At 42.7% G+C, this 20,636-nt stretch overlaps 1 protein-coding gene across 1 annotated transcript in view; it reads right to left on the reverse strand.

Annotated features, from left to right (window-relative positions):
• Positions 1–20,636, reverse strand: part of LOC311235329 (sodium- and chloride-dependent GABA transporter ine) — a 101,694-nt gene that overhangs the window by 53,066 nt on the left and 27,992 nt on the right. The window contains exons 3-4 of the mRNA XM_084322760.1: positions 13,321–13,531; positions 7,816–7,948 (exon numbers count right to left, since the gene is read on the reverse strand). Of these exons, the coding sequence (XP_084178886.1) occupies positions 7,816–7,948; positions 13,321–13,531 (344 nt within the window). The remainder of the gene's footprint in view (positions 1–7,815; positions 7,949–13,320; positions 13,532–20,636) is intronic.

Consider the following 20,636-nt stretch of genomic DNA (forward strand, 5'->3'; position numbering starts at 1 on the left):
TCTGCTCACATCGCAGCGACAACCAGAACCTGCCGATTCCTCCTGAGCAACGTCAGAAGGATCCGCCCCTTCCTGACAAAAGAAGCCACCCAACTCCTTGTCCAATCAACAGTCATCTCCCGCCTCGACTACTGCAACGCACTGCTCGCTGGCCTCCCGGCCACTGCCACTAAGCCTCTTCAACTCATTCAGAACGCAGCGGCCCGCCTGATCTCAAACCCACCGAAGTCGGCCCATGTCACCCCACTTCTTAGGGACCTGCACTGGCTCACCATTGCTGCACGAATCCGCTTCAAGGCCCTCGACCTAGCATACCGTGCGGCAAAGGGAACTGCTCCCGCCTACCTCCGGTCAATGGTCTCTAACTACACACACCCTCAAGACCCCTACGCTCTGCATCTTCTGGCCGCCTCAGACCTACTCCTATCCAAGCTCCGGGAGGGTCATCAAAGAGAAGTCGCCTATTCTCAGTCCTTGCCCCACAATGGTGGAATGAACTACCCACCACAGTTAGGACAGCCGAAACACGTCCAATCTTTCGCCGTCGACTAAAGACGCACTTCTTCAACCATTACCTGAATTAAAAAAAATAAAAATAAAAAAAATCTAACCCTAACTAACCGTACTGTCATGCACTTGTCCTAATAAACTAACCTACACTGTAGCACTCAACACTTTGATGAACATTGTTGCTCAGCTGATAGAGTTGTGCCCTTCCTGATGGCTTGTCGTACAGAACATGTAAGTCGCTTTGGATAAAAGCGTCAGCTAAATGACTAAATGTAAATGTAAAGGTCTGTATGTGGGTTTGATTGATTGATTGAAAATGTTATTAACAGATTGCAGAATGGGTACAATACAGTACAGCTCAATACACACAATTGTTAAGGGGATGCAGACCAGAGAAAGACTTTCGTCTTGTTTACATCAGGGTCCCCCATTTTCAATTCATCATTGAACCAGCTCTCTATTGTAATGGTCTGCATGTGGGTCTAGACCAGCTCTCCCTGCAACGCCTGCAGCTTAGTGCAGAACGCTGCTGCTCCTCTTGGCGGCACAAAGCAGTGTGACCACATCACACCGTGCTGGTTTCCCTGCACTGGCTTCCTGTTCGCTTCACGGTTGATTTTCTAATTCTGTTGTCTTTAAGGCATTGAATGGTCTGAGCCCCTCAGTACCTAGCTGAACTCCTTCATGTTCACACCCCAGTTAGAGCACTGAGGTCATGGAATTAGGTACTTTTAGATGTCCCAAGGTCTAGGCTAAATACTAAAGGCGACCGAGCTTTTGCGGTGGCCCCCAAGTTGTGGAATAGTCTGCCACTACAAATTCGATCTGCCTAGAGATGTTTAAGTCACGGCTGAAAACGAATTTGTTTTCATTGGCTTTTTGAGGCTTGTTAAACCATGCATCCTGTTGTGACAAAATTTGTGTGTATTTATTGTATTGTATTAACTTGTGCATTTTATATTGTATTTTTTATTTGTCTGTTCATTTGTACTGTGAAGCACTTTGGTGCATCTTGGGTTGGTTTTAAATGTGCTATATAAATAAAGATGACCTTGACCTTTGTATTTGGTTTCTATTTCAGCCAACAAATCCTGTAAAGTTGTGTACACTGAATGATGATGCAAGCTGGTACAAAAATAGACAAACAGAGTTTGACGTAAAATAAAAAACGCCACCTGCCAAATGCGAGTAGAATTCGGCAGTGGTGTGTAACTCTGTCAATTTGGCAGGTGACCTTTTGGTGACAAAATTTGGCTTTTTTTTGCATTTCTGTGCTGAAAAAAGGCACTTCCTGTGGTGACCAGCGGGTTCACCTATAAAACTGCCCTATATCTCTGATTGGACCCCGGGGAAATATTTGTTATCATTTTTGTAAAGTCGTGTGTCGAGAGATAAAGGCACGCAATTTCGCGTTTTCTCTCCATATCTCGGTGACGTGTGTGAGTTGCGAAGATGTCACATGATTTATGGCACATGTGTTATACCATCACCCTAAACACCCTATTCAAAGGCTTCTCAGAAATGGCTGACGACACCACCCTGGTGGGTCTCATCTCAGAGCTGGTGCAGCTGCAACAACCTGGAGCTCAATGCTCAAAAGACAGTGGAGATGGTAGTGGACTTCAGGAAGAAAGCAGCCCTGCCCCCTCCCATCATACTGGGAGGCACTCAGGTGACCTCCGTGGAGTCATGCCGATTCCTCGGCATGACCATCTCCCGGGATTTGAAGTGGGAGCTCAACATCACGGGGCTTCTGCTCAAGAAGGCCCAGGGGAGGATGTTCTTCCTCCGGCAGTTGAAGAAATATAAACTGCCGAGGACCATGATGGCCCAATTCTACACGGCCATCATAGAGTCCATCCTCACCCACTCCATCATCTCCTGGTTCCCCGCTGCAGCGGCAAAAGATCTTGCCAAGCTGCAGCGGGTGATTCGCTCCGCGGAGAGGGTGATCGGCTGTCCCCTGCCCTCCCTCAGGTCCCTGCACGCCTCACCACCTGTCTTGGGGAGATAAAGGCATGGATGAACAGCAACTTCCTCCAACTAAACAGCAAGAAAACCGAGGCACTCCTAATTGGCACCCCCCACCAGGTTCAGTCTTCATCCATATCCCATCTCACCTTTGACGGCCAGGTAATCCCCCTCTCCCCCTCAGTCACAAATCTGGGGGTTCGATTTGACCCCCACCTGACCTTCAACACCCACATAAAACACCTCTGCAAGACCTCATTCTATCACCTAAAAAACATATCAAAACTCCATCCCATTCTAACCCTGTCAGATGCAGAGAAGCTTGTCCATGCCTTTATCTCCTCAAGACTGGACTACTGTAACGGACTCTTCATCGGGATTCCTGGCAAGAGCATCCAAAAGCTGCAATACATCCAGAACAGCGCTGCCAGGATCCTGATGAGAGTCCGTAAACACGATCACATAACCCCCATCCTTCACTCACTACACTGGCTCCCCGTCTCATCCCGGATCAACTACAAAATCCTTACGATCACCCATAACTGCATAAACGGACACGCACCCCTCTACCTTCAGGAACTCATCACTCCACAATCCTTCACCCGCACCCTCAGATCCGCAGGTAGCCTGCTCCTTCAGGTCCCCAATACCCGGCTCTGCACCATGGGTGACCGAGCCTTCTGCACGGCTGCACCACGCCTGTGGAACAGCCTCCCCATCCAGCTGAGGGCACCACAGAGCCTGGACTCTTTCAAAGCAGGCCTGAAAACCTATCTGTTCAAAAAGGCCTTTGACTGTTAGCTTTTTATTTAAATTTTATTGCGCTTTGTTTTTAAATTGTCTGTTTATACTATGTTTTTAATTAACTATGTTCTATTTTTATTCTGTATTTTATTTTATTTGTTTTACTAATAACTATTTTATTCTATTTTTTTAACTGTTTTAACCATGTAGTGTAGCACTTTGGGATCCCAGCGAACAAAAAGTGCATTACAAATCCAATCTATTATTATTATTATTATTATTATTATTATTATTATTATTATTATTATTATTATTATTATTATTATGTGGGTCTAGACCAGCTCTTTATTGTAATGGTCTGGATGTGGGTCTGGACCAGCTTTCTAAAACACTTGAACGTGCTGTATCCAACCAACTTACTGCTTATCTCTTACAGAATGACCTTCTAGACCCTAATCAGTCAGGCTTCAGGACTGGTCACTCCACAGAGACAGCCCTCATTGCGGTCACAGAAGCACTTCACTTAGCAAAAGCGAAGGGCCTCTCCTCTGTCCTGATTCTCCTAGATCTATCTGCAGCCTTCGACACAGTCAACCACCAGATCCTCCTCGCGGCCCTCGCAGGAATGGGAGTGGCTGGCTCTGCGCTGACATGGCTGTCATCATACCTCAATGACCGCTCCTACCAAGTGTCATGGAGAGGGACCCTGTCGGCCACCCGCCCCCTGCGGACGGGTGTCCCCCAGGGCTCGGTTTTAGGACCCCTTCTCTTCTCCCTCTACACTAAATCACTGGGTAACATTATCACGTCTCATGGCTTCTCCTACCATTGTTATGCCGACGATACTCAACTCTTCCTCTCCTTCCCTCCCTCAGATATCCACGTCTCTGAGCGGATCTCTGCCTGTCTGTCCGACATCTCGGCCTGGATGACGACCAACCACCTCAAACTGAACCTAAGCAAAACAGAATTGCTCCACCTGCCGGCCAAATCCTCCGCCCTGACCGACCTTTCCATCAGTCGAGAATGCAGCTGTGACCGCGTCCCCGACCGCCAAGAACCTTAGTGTTGTCCTCGACGACCAGTTGAACTTCTCTGCTCACATCGCAGCGACAACCAGAACCTGCCGATTCCTCCTGAGCAACGTCAGAAGGATCCGCCCCTTCCTGACAAAAGAAGCCACCCAACTCCTTGTCCAATCAACAGTCATCTCCCGCCTCGACTACTGCAACGCACTGCTCGCTGGCCTCCCGGCCACTGCCACTAAGCCTCTTCAACTCATTCAGAACGCAGCGGCCCGCCTGATCTCAAACCCACCGAAGTCGGCCCATGTCACCCCACTTCTTAGGGACCTGCACTGGCTCACCATTGCTGCACGAATCCGCTTCAAGGCCCTCGACCTAGCATACCGTGCGGCAAAGGGAACTGCTCCCGCCTACCTCCGGTCAATGGTCTCTAACTACACACACCCTCAAGACCCCTACGCTCTGCATCTTCTGGCCGCCTCAGACCTACTCCTATCCAAGCTCCGGGAGGGTCATCAAAGAGAAGTCGCCTATTCTCAGTCCTTGCCCCACAATGGTGGAATGAACTACCCACCACAGTTAGGACAGCCGAAACACGTCCAATCTTTCGCCGTCGACTAAAGACGCACTTCTTCAACCATTACCTGAATTAAAAAAAATAAAAATAAAAAAAATCTAACCCTAACTAACCGTACTGTCATGCACTTGTCCTAATAAACTAACCTACACTGTAGCACTCAACACTTTGATGAACATTGTTGCTCAGCTGATAGAGTTGTGCCCTTCCTGATGGCTTGTCGTACAGAACATGTAAGTCGCTTTGGATAAAAGCGTCAGCTAAATGACTAAATGTAAATGTAAAGGTCTGTATGTGGGTTTGATTGATTGATTGAAAATGTTATTAACAGATTGCAGAATGGGTACAATACAGTACAGCTCAATACACACAATTGTTAAGGGGATGCAGACCAGAGAAAGACTTTCGTCTTGTTTACATCAGGGTCCCCCATTTTCAATTCATCATTGAACCAGCTCTCTATTGTAATGGTCTGCATGTGGGTCTAGACCAGCTCTCCCTGCAACGCCTGCAGCTTAGTGCAGAACGCTGCTGCTCCTCTTGGCGGCACAAAGCAGTGTGACCACATCACACCGTGCTGGTTTCCCTGCACTGGCTTCCTGTTCGCTTCACGGTTGATTTTCTAATTCTGTTGTCTTTAAGGCATTGAATGGTCTGAGCCCCTCAGTACCTAGCTGAACTCCTTCATGTTCACACCCCAGTTAGAGCACTGAGGTCATGGAATTAGGTACTTTTAGATGTCCCAAGGTCTAGGCTAAATACTAAAGGCGACCGAGCTTTTGCGGTGGCCCCCAAGTTGTGGAATAGTCTGCCACTACAAATTCGATCTGCCTAGAGATGTTTAAGTCACGGCTGAAAACGAATTTGTTTTCATTGGCTTTTTGAGGCTTGTTAAACCATGCATCCTGTTGTGACAAAATTTGTGTGTATTTATTGTATTGTATTAACTTGTGCATTTTATATTGTATTTTTTATTTGTCTGTTCATTTGTACTGTGAAGCACTTTGGTGCATCTTGGGTTGGTTTTAAATGTGCTATATAAATAAAGATGACCTTGACCTTTGTATTTGGTTTCTATTTCAGCCAACAAATCCTGTAAAGTTGTGTACACTGAATGATGATGCAAGCTGGTACAAAAATAGACAAACAGAGTTTGACGTAAAATAAAAAACGCCACCTGCCAAATGCGAGTAGAATTCGGCAGTGGTGTGTAACTCTGTCAATTTGGCAGGTGACCTTTTGGTGACAAAATTTGGCTTTTTTTTGCATTTCTGTGCTGAAAAAAGGCACTTCCTGTGGTGACCAGCGGGTTCACCTATAAAACTGCCCTATATCTCTGATTGGACCCCGGGGAAATATTTGTTATCATTTTTGTAAAGTCGTGTGTCGAGAGATAAAGGCACGCAATTTCGCGTTTTCTCTCCATATCTCGGTGACGTGTGTGAGTTGCGAAGATGTCACATGATTTATGGCACATGTGTTATACCATCACCCTAAACACCCTATTCAAAGGCTTCTCAGAAATGGCTGACGACACCACCCTGGTGGGTCTCATCTCAGAGCTGGTGCAGCTGCAACAACCTGGAGCTCAATGCTCAAAAGACAGTGGAGATGGTAGTGGACTTCAGGAAGAAAGCAGCCCTGCCCCCTCCCATCATACTGGGAGGCACTCAGGTGACCTCCGTGGAGTCATGCCGATTCCTCGGCATGACCATCTCCCGGGATTTGAAGTGGGAGCTCAACATCACGGGGCTTCTGCTCAAGAAGGCCCAGGGGAGGATGTTCTTCCTCCGGCAGTTGAAGAAATATAAACTGCCGAGGACCATGATGGCCCAATTCTACACGGCCATCATAGAGTCCATCCTCACCCACTCCATCATCTCCTGGTTCCCCGCTGCAGCGGCAAAAGATCTTGCCAAGCTGCAGCGGGTGATTCGCTCCGCGGAGAGGGTGATCGGCTGTCCCCTGCCCTCCCTCAGGTCCCTGCACGACTCCAGGGCGCTGAAGAGGGCGAGGAAGATCATGGCCGACCCATCCCACCCCGGTCACAGCCTCTTCACCCTGCTCCCCTCTGGGAGAAGGCTGAGGATCCCAAAGGCTGTGAAAGCTCGACACAGACTGAGCTTCTTCCCCTCAGCCGCCAGGCTGATCAATGCCTCAGGTCCCCCCCCTCGGTACCCCCCCCTCTGCCCCCAAGTGACACTGGCACAATGACATTGACTGCACTGCACTAGTCCGTACTGGATCTCTGCACACTTCACTTTATATATATATATGTATTTTATTTATTGATTAATCCCCCACTGCACTGGTTTCGTTTCTTGTCTGTGTTGGTGTTTGTTTACTGTGAAAAAAGAAAGAATGCATACACTGTATTGCTGCAACAATTACCAATGTGTTTTACACAAATGGCTCAATAAAGGAATCTGAATCTGAATCTGGAACACAAAGATAATAGACCTTTTTCACAGTGGCCATTTTGACATGGAGTAAACACAGTTGCAACAAGCATCATTTAGGTGTGCTAGTAGTACCATTGTGCTTACTGTAATGGCTCTGGCACAGCTACACAGAACCATAATTAAAGTTATTAGTTACGTCAGTATTTACCCTGTTATCTATTGTGAAGAGCCTTCAGGGAGATGATCCAAAACAGAGTTTGTCCCCGACATAAATAAATTAAAGGTATTCAACAGAGTTATATTGTAAACAGCTCACGCCTATAACCCTGTATATATATACAGGATATATTCATATTTCCATCCAAATATCCAAATATACAAGAGAATTGTTGTTCTATAGTCTACAAGCTGAATACATTTCATGTAACCTTTGCATAACCTCCTAGGCTCCTACTATGAGCTACAGTTCTAATCTGAGCAACTAGTGGTCAAAGACTCCATTGGATACCTTTAATGCTCACTGTACTATTGCTATTCAAACTATTCATGTGTGAATATTGTGACAGGTGAAAACCATTGCTCTGACCTTGCCGGTGGACTTGACGCCTTTGAAGATGCACAAATACACAATGGCCCAGGCCATGAGGAGGAGGCCAAACAGCTCCCAGCGAAGCCCACCGGCCTCTCCAATGCCCCTGGTGATCTCCAGAAGCCTGTGACTGGGGGGGGGGGGGGGGGTGAGTGTACATAATGAGAGTGATTTTTTTTTTTTTTTTTTATCTTTTATTTTTTTCTTCCCCTTTTTATTTCCGATTTTCTCCCGTCCCAATGTTAGTCGTTATGCCAATTCCCAATCCCCTTCCTGGTCGTTGCGCACTCTACCCCCTACCGTCGGTCCGGGAGGGCGGAGACTATCACATGCTTCCTCCGACACATGTGTACCCAGCCCACCGCTTCTTTTCACCTGGCAGCGCGGACTCTCACTGGGAGAGTGTAACGTGTGGAAGGTCACACTACCTCTCTTAGATCCTTCCCTTGCTGTGCAGGCGCCCTGACCGAACTGTAGGAGTCGCTGTTTACAACGACCAGGACCCACCCTCGCCGGGTTTCCCACCCGCTAACACAGCCAATCGTGTTAGTATGGACGGTCGGCCAACCCGGAAGCACCACAGCTGGATTCGATCCCACTGTCCCACTGTGGTGGTAGACAGACGCTTAGTCCGCTGCACTACCCGGCCGCCCTGAGAGTGATTTTAAGATTTTTAACTGCAATTTCCTGTTGCCTTAGTCAAAGTCAAAGTCAACTTTATTGTCACTTCTCGTAATGTGCAAGACATGCAGAGAAATGAAATATTGTTTCCCCCTTCCCACGGTGTATATAAAAAAGATCTAATATAAACATAAAGTAACATATAGGACACTATAAACATAAAGTAACATATGGGACACGATGTACACACAATATATAGGACTATATACAATATAAACAATAGCTAAAAAAATTTATGAGTGAATGTATGAGTGAATATATAGAGGTAAAAGAGAACTTAGTGCAAATATTTTAGCAGCAGTGGTACATAGTAAGTATAAATAATAAATATGGCAGTAAAATACAATAATGGCAATAAGTGGCAGTGAGATGATAGATATGGCAGTAAACTAATATAATGTAAACTAAAATAATGGCAGTAAAGTCAAATGACAGTGAGTTTGTAAAGTGGCAGTGTGTGTGTGTCAATGGGGGGGGGGTAGATCTGTTATCAGAGGATCTCAACGTCTTCTTGTGACAAGAACCCCTGAATTATTACATAGGTTGCAGACCCCCGTTGAGTAAATAAATAAATGGCTGCATTTATATTACATTTACATTTACATTTACATTTAGTAATTTAGCTGACGCTTTTATCCAAAGCGACTTACAAGTTCTGTGCGACAAGACAGCAAGAAGGGTATAACTCTATCAGCTGAGTAACAATGTTCATCAAAGTGTTGCGTGTTACAGTGTAGGTTAGTTTATTAGGACAAGTGCATGACAGTAAGGTTAGTCGGGGTTAGATTTTATTATTTTTTTTTTTTTATCATTTCAGATAATGGTTGAAGAAGTGAGTCTTTAGTCGACGGCGAAAGATTGGACGGGATTCGGCTGTCCTAAGGGATTAGGGATGCTCGATATTGGCTTTTTTTACTGATATACTGATATTGTCCAACTCTTAATTTCCGATACCGATATCAACCGATACCGATATATGCAGGGTCCCCCCCCCCCCCCCCCAAAACGGAATAATTTCAGGTAATTAACATTACATATCTCTTGTTGTGTAATTAATAGGGATGTCTTAAATACTTTGAAGCTTCGAAGCTTCGTTCGATGGCACAACCTTCGAACATAAAAAAAATTATCGAAGTTAAAAAAAATTATAATAATAATATATTACTTTTTTTTTATAGTTTTTTTATTATTATTTTTTTGCCTCCAAAATCTTGCGCCTCCATTCCAATGAAACGAAAGTAAGCAGCGCCTCGACTCCACCTCTCTACAACAAGCACGTGGAGATTATCTGTGTTGAAAACAACAAGGACATGTGCAGCAGACATGTCGACGAAGAAGCGAAGCAATGCCGTTTGTTATTTAACACATTGAGGACCGGCCGTTGCCGTCTAATATGTGGCTGGAGGACAACGTTTTGTAAACAAACCGATGTACTTTTGGAGAGCTATATCTATACTTTATAGTATTGCTATCTCTCCATTCTCATTGTCACTTGAGTGCATAAACCGTGCCTTCATAATGGCTTAAAGAAGAAAAAAGATCCATCGGTTGGTTGTCATTTTATAGCGTCGTGAATATAAGGTTTATCGCACTTTTCGTCTCAAATATTTTCTGGGAAGCTAGATATGAGGCTAAAGGCTACTCACGTTATATCGAACGGCATTTCTGTTGTATATATTCGAATGAAATAAAACAAACGGCTTATCATCCAAACTATTACAGAGCATCTATGGATGAAATGGGGGCGGCGGGGGACGCCGATTAGTATTATTGATTAGCAATAGTGTGTCCGTGCTAGGGCTGCACGATTAATCGTTTTTTAATCGAAATCGCGATTTGGAATGATGCAATTATCAAATCGCCAAGCCTGCAATTAAAAAAATTCAAATAATTTTTTATTTTTTTTAACCAGGAAGTCCCATTGAGATACAAGATCTCCTTTGCAAGGTAGACCTGGCCAAGATGACAGCAATAACATTTGCAATACATCACACAGCAATAAAATGTGCGATACATCACACAAGAACATAATAAATGTGCATGTATACAATACATCACATGTAAACACAAAGCAGAATAGTCTACATGATAGTAAAAGTGTATAATACAGGGTAATACAGTAATTTTGCAGTTGGGACCCGACTACAGAAAGCAGCAACATTCTTCTTGTATTTTTTTTTTAAAATATGGTATAATCGCATCGCAAATCGCAATCGCAATATCTGTCAGAATAATCGCAATTAGATTATTTCCCAAAATCGTGCAGCCCTAGTCCGTGCAAGTAGCCACATTCACTGATCGATTGCTTGCGTTTTACAACAATGTCTGATCCGGCTGTAATTTGGGTGAAGAGGGTCCTACCATCAGCCCATGTGATCGCCGGCAGCATTTCCCCATTATTCATTGGCATCTGGTAGATCGATATGTCCATTGGCTGATCATAAATCCCATTATTCCAGGCTGAAATCTGCGCTTCGAACCGTGATCAACGGTGCAGGATGTTCGCTTGGGATCAGGCTAAAATGTAACGCCCATAGACTGTAAAAAAAAATATATATCCACTCGCCCACAATGATACTGCAGTGGAGCGATGGCGCCCCTAAGAGGATCTGGCCGGTATTGCATGTCGCCGATTTCAAAGAGGCGGGTAAATCTGCAGAGTCGATGGGGGATCTTGATACGTTTATTAATATGGAATAAAACAATAACAACTTGCCACGAGTTAACTCGTGGCTCTGGTCCTCAACGCATGGCACCGAAACCCGAGTTAACTCGTGGTTGGGCGGCAAAGTGTTAAGACTATGTCGGACAGATTTGTGTTCATTGTGCTACTTTTGTGTCCCGACCCATATAAAAATATGTCTTAATAAAACGTGCTTAATTGGGCGGCTAGGTGGTGCAGTGGGCAAGGCGCTCACCACCAATGCAGGAGACGCTGGGTTCGAGCCCAGCTCTCCGCATTGCTATCAGCTTGGCTGGTCGTTCATACTAATACAATTGGCAGTATTAGGGGGTGGGAAGCTGATGGGTGGGGATCGGACATTGTGGACAGCGACTCCTACAGGTCGGTTGGTGCGCCTGCACAGCAGAATCAGTAAGCGACGGGGGCGGCGTGCCCTCCCACGCAGACCCCCGACGCTGAGAGATCGCGCTGTGCAGGTGAAAAGCTGCGACTGCTGCTTCCTCGAGTACCGGAGAGGACACGTGATGTAAGGCTTAGTCCACATTGCAGCCGGCTTGTGGGAGGCATGGCCTAACAGCGTTCGAGACAGGGGAGGGTAGAATTGGACGATACGAAATTGGGATGGGAGAAAAATAGAAAATGGGAGAAAAAGTAGATAAAAAAAAAAAAAAAACGCTTAATTAAGTCGAATTCTGCCTTTGTCTCTATCAACTACATATAAATATTTATATAATTGTTTGCTTGATAGACGAAGGTTGCAACATAATTATGTAATGTCATGTCGTTGGCTGTGAGAGCAGCCCCACTGCACCCAGGCAGGGCAGCCGAGTGAAACCTTGTTGGCTGCGTCACAGTCACGAAAGGGGCTACTTAATTAATTAATCCAATCCACTTTATTTATAGATCACATTTAAAAACAACAAAGTTTACCAAAGTGCTGTACAAGTCCCACAACATAAGATATATAAAAATAAAAATAAAATTATAAATAAATATTATAAAAAAAAGAAAAAAAAGAAAATCTCGAAGCTTCGAATTAAAAATCGAAGCTCGGCCCCGAAGCTTCGATTGCCAAAAAAAGCTTCGAAGGTCAGCCCTAGTAATTAACACAACATTATGCATACTTTGACAATAAATAAAATAATAATTTGTTCTTACTTGCTTGCCTGGGTAAATAAAGGTTAAATAAATGAAAAAAATTTAAAAGAATTTGAAAACCGATACCGATATTTTCCGAAATCACATTTTTATGCCAATATCGGCCGATAATATCGGTAGGCCGATAATATCGGACATCCCTAATTTATATACTTTTATCCAAAGCGCTTTAAAAAAAATCTTCACATTTGACACATTCACTCACACACCGACGGCGGAGGCAACCATGCAAGATGCCAACCTGCACATTGGGAGCAATTAGGGGTTAAGTGTCTTGCTCAAGGACACTTCGACACGCAGGAATCGAACTGGGAACCTCCGGATTACCAGACGACTGCTCTACCTCCTGAACCACTGTCGCCCCACAATTCTACAGCTAAGACACTAGCGGGGGAAGTGAAACCTATGATCTCATACAGTATATTCCTTCATTGACCTCTAACCTCTTGTGAATGAAAGTGAAACTAAATTATTCCCAATTATTCCGGGGACCCCTTCAAGGATCCTGGGGGTCCCTGGACCCCACGTTGAGAACCACCGCCTTACATGAAGTAACAATGAATCCATGACCTTCCTTTGCCATTCTAAACAACAACTGTCATTACAAAATCAAACCGATAAATGACCAGAGGGACATTTTTAGTAAGGGCTTCTGTAATCTACTGTAAAAAAAGAATTTGCATACGCCAACTATACATACTGTAACAACTATTTCATCAATTAAATTATACTACAACTCTGTACATACATCTGATTAGCACTACCCTCTGTAGTACACATTTTTATATTTTGTACTCAGTTTAATCACCTGTACATTGTATATTGCTGTTGCACTTTACTGTTACATTTGCACTCTGGTTGGATGCCAAACCTCTTTTCGTTGTACTGTACTTCTGCTGTATAATGTCAATTTGAATCTAATCTAATCTAATCTAATCCAATGAACAAAATCGAAGTACAAAACAAGAGCATCTCCTCACTCAAAGAACTGCTGGCCGGCCGACTGCAGGTTGGAGGTGTTGCCGGTGAAACCGCTGGAGCAGTTGCCGGCGGCGTTCCAGGTGTTGTTGCAGGACTGCCAGGGCAGGGAGGCTCCGAAGGAGTTGAAGAGGTAATAGAGAGCCCAGCTCATGAGCACGTTATAGTACGTGCAGAGCACGAAGGAGATAACAACGGTGGCAAGGCCAACACCTGCGGATGGACAAGGGGGCAAGAGGCACCAAGTCAGAAGCCTTTCAATAGCAGCCATGCCACCGAGTGGCATGGTGATAACTACTGCATTCTGCTCTCTGCTCTGGGGTGGCTGAGTACTGCTCTCCCTCTCAGTATTGCAGTATTGTATGTGGACAGCTGTGAAGATGTATTCTGTAATGTTAGTGCATGAGTTGCCTTATATCTGAAAAGAAAAGAAAGGAAAAACATATACCTACTGTATATATAATTTTGTTGAATGCATTTGTTGTGCATTAAATAAGCATTTAGATATATTTTGCGAGTATGTTTTTTTTATATGCTGTATGCTTGAGTCTGCACCCACTATGAATCAAAATGTTTTTGACTTGAGCGGGTCTGTTCCTTGTGCCACATATAATCCTTACATATTATGATATGTATAATTGTGTACATATATATAGCTGTAATGTAATGCCCTCTGACATAAATATACTGTAGTAGAGTGTTGAGCCCCGAGTTCAAATGATGGCAACAGACTAATGCTAATTTACAGTACAGTGAAATACACAACGGTGCTTTATTCAAACACTATACTGCTCCAAATAACACTATACTTCTATACTGCTCCAAATAACACTATACTTCTATACTGTTCCAAATGACACTATACTTCTATACTGTTCCAAATGACACTATACTGCTCCAAATTACACTATACTGCTATACTGCTCCAAATTACACTATACTGCTATTAGGGCTGTCCCAGACTAAGGATTTGGATAGTCGACTAAATTGGCAGACATTTTAGAATAGGTCAACCCCCCTGAATGCAAAAAAAAATATTTAAAAAGTATAGATTTTTTTTTTATTATTATTTGGGCTGTGGGGGGGGTGCTTAACTCATTCATCGCCATACGCTTTCCCTATCTCTGCCGCTCCAGGCCAGATTAAAATGGTCACTTTCGCTGTGTTTCACAATGTTTGCAGAGCTGTGTGTGTGTGTTCTGTATTATAGCTGTGGAGACAATAGTGTGGCTCATTTGGCAGACACTACTTGTAGTCCAACATGGAAAAAAATATTTTGTTTCTACACACTGTAGTTTGTAGTTTATTACACGCTAAACATCGCCCATTTCCTAGATAATTCAGTCTTTTTCCCCATAGATCGCGAGATAAATGTGTTATATGCAATAAGCCCATTGATCCCATAAAACCCCAAATACTCCCAAATCAAAAAGGTATATACCATACACATGTGCCTTCACAAAATGATCAAGGGGGGGGAAGTAAGAAACTGTGATCGTTACAGAAACATGTTTCAGGTTCGGTAAAATAGACATAGGGGGTCCTTACCTTAGCCAGAAGGTAATCCAAAAAGAATAATTCCAATGATCCCATCGGCGATCGCGATTACTCATTTATATGTAATTACACGTGTTTACAGGACAGTATAGGTTTTGAGGGGAGCAGATCTGCTTGCGATTGCTTTGCAAGAGCTCCTCCCCCTCAGAGAGAGTCTTGATAGTCCAGTTAAATCATTGTCTGTCCTGATCCCTTTCTATCACAGTTCAAAAGGTAGACGATACTGCCATCTGGTGAGATTCGGTCGGCATTGCAATTCCAACGTATGTAGCTGTGCCACAGTGATTCAGAGAGCTCCGGCCGAGTGTGTAGAACGGGGATCAAAGGAAAAAGATCAAACGATCTAATAATGAGTATACTCATTATTGATGGCCAAGCGTTGGCGGCCAATAACGAGTATACTCGTGATTGGTGGCCAATGACTTAATGTCTGAAGGAGTCGACTGAAGCCTTCTTGTCCTCTGCGAAAGCATGCAATTGGTCCACTGATGGATACATCTAGATATTTGTCTAGTCTAGTGTGTTCATTAGATGGGTGAAATCATCTTTCAGTGCCTCTGTGCCTGTTTTCTTAGGCAGTTAGCCTCGCTGGTATACGCGCCATTAGCGTTAGCCACGCTTCGAGGCCTCTCTGTTTTTGAATTTAAAAAAAAATAATTATTGCATTTTTATATATTTTTTTGCATTCAACTAAGAGGTTGGCAGTCGACTACGGCTCCTTTCGATCGATTAGTCGACTATTCGACTAATCGGGGTCAGCCCTAACTGCTATACTGCTCCAAATTATACTATACTGCTATACTGCTCCAAATTACGTATTCCATACAACATTTCAACCGCTGCCCACAGAGGTTGAAACGTTATCTTATAACTTGAAATAAAAGGCTGTTTGGGGTAGTACAGTGTCATGGTCGCTATTATTCCCTTCATGAGTTTTCCTTTGAACCCAGAACCAACAACACACGTGTGCACATGGCTCCTATTTTCACAACCCCACAAACAACACAACAACTTTCACACATTCCAAAATAAATAAACTAGAACTGCATGAGGTATAGAGAAATGTGTGCCTGCAGGGCTATATTTGACTTGGAATAACGCCACTGTGTTCTTGTATGAACTGGAGGGCAGTCATCCAGTATATTCCTGGGGGTATAGAGAGCTCTTGTTCAGGTCAATGCACTGCAGCAGATTCAGATTAACATCCACACATGTGGTTTAATGGCCTATGCTGTGTTTTGCTCTTTACACAGTGCTTACTTTGTGTGTGTGTGTGTGTATGTGTATGTGTATGTGTGTGTGTCAGGGTTTCCGTTAGAATTTTTTTTTGCAGGTCTGAGTGTCCGGTAGATTTCAATCTACCGGATAAATGGGATAAATTCCGGTCAGAGTTTATTGAGCTTAAAAACAATTGATAGGCCTATATAAAGAATGACATCATCAAGGCATTTATAATATTTTAACTTAAAACTTGCGTATATACAGTCATTAATATATTCCAAATAAAATAAGTCCCTCGAGACTTCGTGCTGCTGCCGACTTGAGGTGTCGGTGGGCAGTCTGCCCGACCTTAATAAACAGCAGTCTGTTATAATCACATTTTTATGAGCTAACGAATTCCGTTATATTGGACATTTGTATTAATTATATCAAGCGAAGAACTGAGAAATTTGGCAGAGAGAGACGGCAACATTATTGTGGGTTTGCGTGATGTATATCTCCACCTCCCAACGACTTGGTGCTGGTCATAATGTCCTGTGAAAATAATTCCCTCTAAACACAATTTGATTATTTGAATTGTATTAAAATAGGCTAAAATTAAATAGCCTATGCGATGAACGAAACAATCATTACATTTGTCGTTGCTTCACCAAGCAGCCGGTCTAATAATGACATCCTGTTGTCAGCGCGAGCTGGCTGCTGATATATTTACGTGAAGCATGGAGCAGGCAGAGCAGAGCAGCGGTGTTTTTAGGTCCGGTCTGGAAACCGGTCAGCAGCGCCCCCACCCAACAGCTGAATTGCCAATGGCTGAATTGGAGTACTGCACCCTGCCAAGCCATGCTTCTCGCAAATATATCAGCAGCCAGCTCGCGCTGACAACAGGATGTCATTATTAGACCGGCTGCTTGGTGAAGCAACGACAAATGTAATGATTGGTTTCGTTCATCGCATAGGCTATTTAATTTTAGCCTATTTTAATACAATTCAAATAATCTAATTGTGTTTAGAGGGAATTATTTTCACCGGACATTATGACCGGAGAGATTAAATATGTCGGACTTCAACAGATTTTGCCGGTCAAATACCGGTAATTACCGGCTAACGGAAACGCTGGTGTGTGTGTGTGTGTTTCTGACACATGATGCAATGTCATGACATTTAATCAAATATCTAGATATTTTAGCTAAATATCTGCAGAGCTATGACATTTACATTCATGATGCTGCCCAAAATGATGTTCTGTCTTCCTTGTTTACAAATCACATCGTCGCTTACAAAGTGGTACTGAAGCAATATTCATTCCTAGGCACGATGCCGACGGGGCACAAAAGTTCACTGATTAGATGTGATCTGAACAATTTAACAATCACATTGCTCTGAATAACTTTATTGTCTGTTTGTTGTCCCAATAAAACCTGTCCTAGTCATACAAGAGGGAATATGTTGTGCTGGGTCACTGTGTGAAGCACAACCTCGACTGTGATATTGCTTTTATAGAACAGCTTCACTGTAAGGTTTGTATCAAGTAAATGTTTTACATTCAGCTCCTACTGTAGTTCTTTAGACTTCCAATGTCGCCAAACAACACAGTAAAAGCGTACTGTAAAACGTTTAGACTCAGCCCAGGCTTTTATTTGTTTCGATAATTGAACACAACCGCCGTATATTTGGGCTTCTATTTGGGACCAGCCATTAATTCCTTTTGCACACACATGCCCACCAAAAATTGGAAATACTATCAAATAGTTTAATCCAAAAAACGAATCCAAAACTCTGCAGCCCGACTGCTAACTAGAACCAAAAGGAGAGAGCACATTAGTCCAGTCTTAGCTGCTTTACACTGGCTTCCTGTAACATTTAGAATTGACTTTAAGGTCCTTCTCCTTACATACAAAGCTCTAAATGGACAGGGACCTAGCTACATCGCCAACACTCTAATAAATTACACACCAGCAAGAACACTGCGATCATCAGCTGCTGGACTACTAGAGGCTCCCAGAAGCAGTCAAAAGAGGATCGGTAATGCAGCCTTTATCAACTATGCCCCAAAACTATGGAACAAACTACCCCAAAACATCAGGGAAGCCAACTCGCTAGACATCTTTAAAAGACAGCTTAAAACCTATCTCTTTGCTCAGGCATTTCACTGATAGATATCTGCTACCACCTAGTGGCAAGAGGAAACATCAGGGATATCCTGACACAACTTGTATTTACCTGCACTATTCTTACCCTGCCTACTCTTATACACTGCCTATCAAATTCATGTGTCGGTTATTGCACTTTTTACTTCTTACTGATGACTATTTTTAAACTGAATCATTTTAAACTATTTTTATTATTTGCTAGATCCAAATGTGAAACACTGATTATTTGTATTACTGAATAGAGAGCCTATTAGGATGCTAGATCCTAATGTGAAACACTGTGATTTGCCATATCTTGCTATGCTCGCTCATGCCTGTATTTTTTATGCCCGTTCTATTTTAAACATTTTTGACTATTTTTAAACTGAATCATTTTAAACTATTTTTACTATTTGTGTTACTGAAAACTGTAAGCGGAGAGCCTATTGGGATGCTAGATCCTAATGTGAAACACTGTGATTCTACCTGTCTATCTTTTTATGCTCGCTTATGCCTGTATTTTTTACTGTTGTGAAGCACTTTGAACTCCAACCTCTGTATGAAAAGTGCTATACAAATAAAGTTATTATTATTATTATTATTATTATTATTATTATTATTATTATTATTATTATTTAGTGTATTACCTGTATATAATTTTTTTTAAATAATCGCATATCACAAACTTAGACCCGGCTTCTGATAGAAAACATGTAGCCACACCAGGCCAATAAAAGGAACTCTGCGTTTAATTGGGACTTGGCTATTAACCCTTTTACTACCACATTACAGAAGGTTAACCCTTTCACTACCACACTACATACGGTTAACTGTCGTGTGGTAGTGAAAGGGTTAACCTGCTGTATTGTCGCAGTGAAAGCTAATATTAGGCGTATAGTTATACCTTCATGAAATTTCAAAATAGTAACGTCAATCTGTTGTTGTAGCCTATGCACAATCAGTTCATGCCATATTCAACCATTTCCACTGCATATAATTTCAGTTTGTCAGCTTGATACAATGTTAACTTAGCATTGTATACAGCTAGCTAGCCAAGATGGCGAACATTCGCTAGCTAATGGTTAGCTAGTTAGCTAACGTTAACTACTCTATCAAGGCAGTTTGTTTGTGTTTCTAAATACAGTGGCAATTGAGTATACATAAAACAGATTGATGTTACCATTTTGAAATGCAAATATAAACTTTATTGTTAGCTTATTACATTAGTTTCATTGGCACCATACTGTATCACTCATGGAATGCCTGTTGGCCAATGACATGCTTGGTCAGAACCAACTATAGACAGGAACTTAACTTGGGTCTACCTGACAACATAAACATTCTAAATGGACCCAAGTTTACTTCCTGTTGCAGTGTTTGCTAATCAATCAATAACTGACAGGAGATAAACATGGGTCCAAGCTGTTCCCTAGCAACACAATCCCAAATATATTTCCATTATTTCCTCAACTATTGCAATAGAAAACAAAACATTTTAACAAGAAATAAACGTTTTTTTTTAATGCTATTGTTTACATTAATGGTACACATTGAAACCGCCTATAATAAACCACAGACAAACATACAATTTGGTACCACTCCTTGGTTCAAAAGTTCATATATCTTTTATATAGAGACTGTATGATATTTTGCAATAAATAATATTGGATCAGCTTGAAAGGTTTCTTGGCATTCATAAGTCTGCTTAAAAATATTTATGAAACAAATTACTAAAAAGAAAATAACTTTTTCTGTTTCCCAGAGATACTGATCTATACTGATCTACTAGTGTAGCTGAAAGGGATGTTCCATGGCACAAAAGAATGGGTGAAATGGCAATGTAAATTATTATTTTCTTTAGCAAATACTCTTATCTTAGTTGGGACATCACTGCCACTGAATGGTCATTTCCAGAAGGGGCTGTTCCACTACAGTAGATCCAGCAAAGGAGGAGGACATGTGATAATGTGATGATTAACTGCAGAGGCTATTTCCTCCAATTATCACATGTCCTCCTGACAACAGAACGAGACGATTCAGGTCAAAGAAATTGGCGAAATGCCTCAATAGGTATTTTTTTGTTTTGTTTTATTCACAGTGATATTAATGATAGCGAGTTATCAATGTCAAGAAAAGTTTCAAGCTGATCCAATGATTTATATTGCAAAATAGAATACAGTTTCCATAATAAAGTAGGCTATAGCTTTTGAACCAGAGGGGGCAGGGCCAAGTGGAGTCAGACAAATCTTAAAGGAAAACTCCAACATTTTGGGAAATTAGCTTATTTGCCATCTACCCTGGAGTTAGACAAGAAGATGCATACCCTTTTCTTCTCTGTGCATGCAGTAGGAGTAGGAAGACGTTGGGAACTAGGCTAATGGAGGAACCTACTTCCAGTGACTGACGCTAAG

The sequence above is a fragment of the Notolepis coatsorum genome (genome assembly GCF_963971535.1).
Source record: "Notolepis coatsorum genome assembly, chromosome: 10".
Lineage (NCBI taxonomy): Eukaryota > Metazoa > Chordata > Actinopteri > Aulopiformes > Paralepididae > Notolepis > Notolepis coatsorum.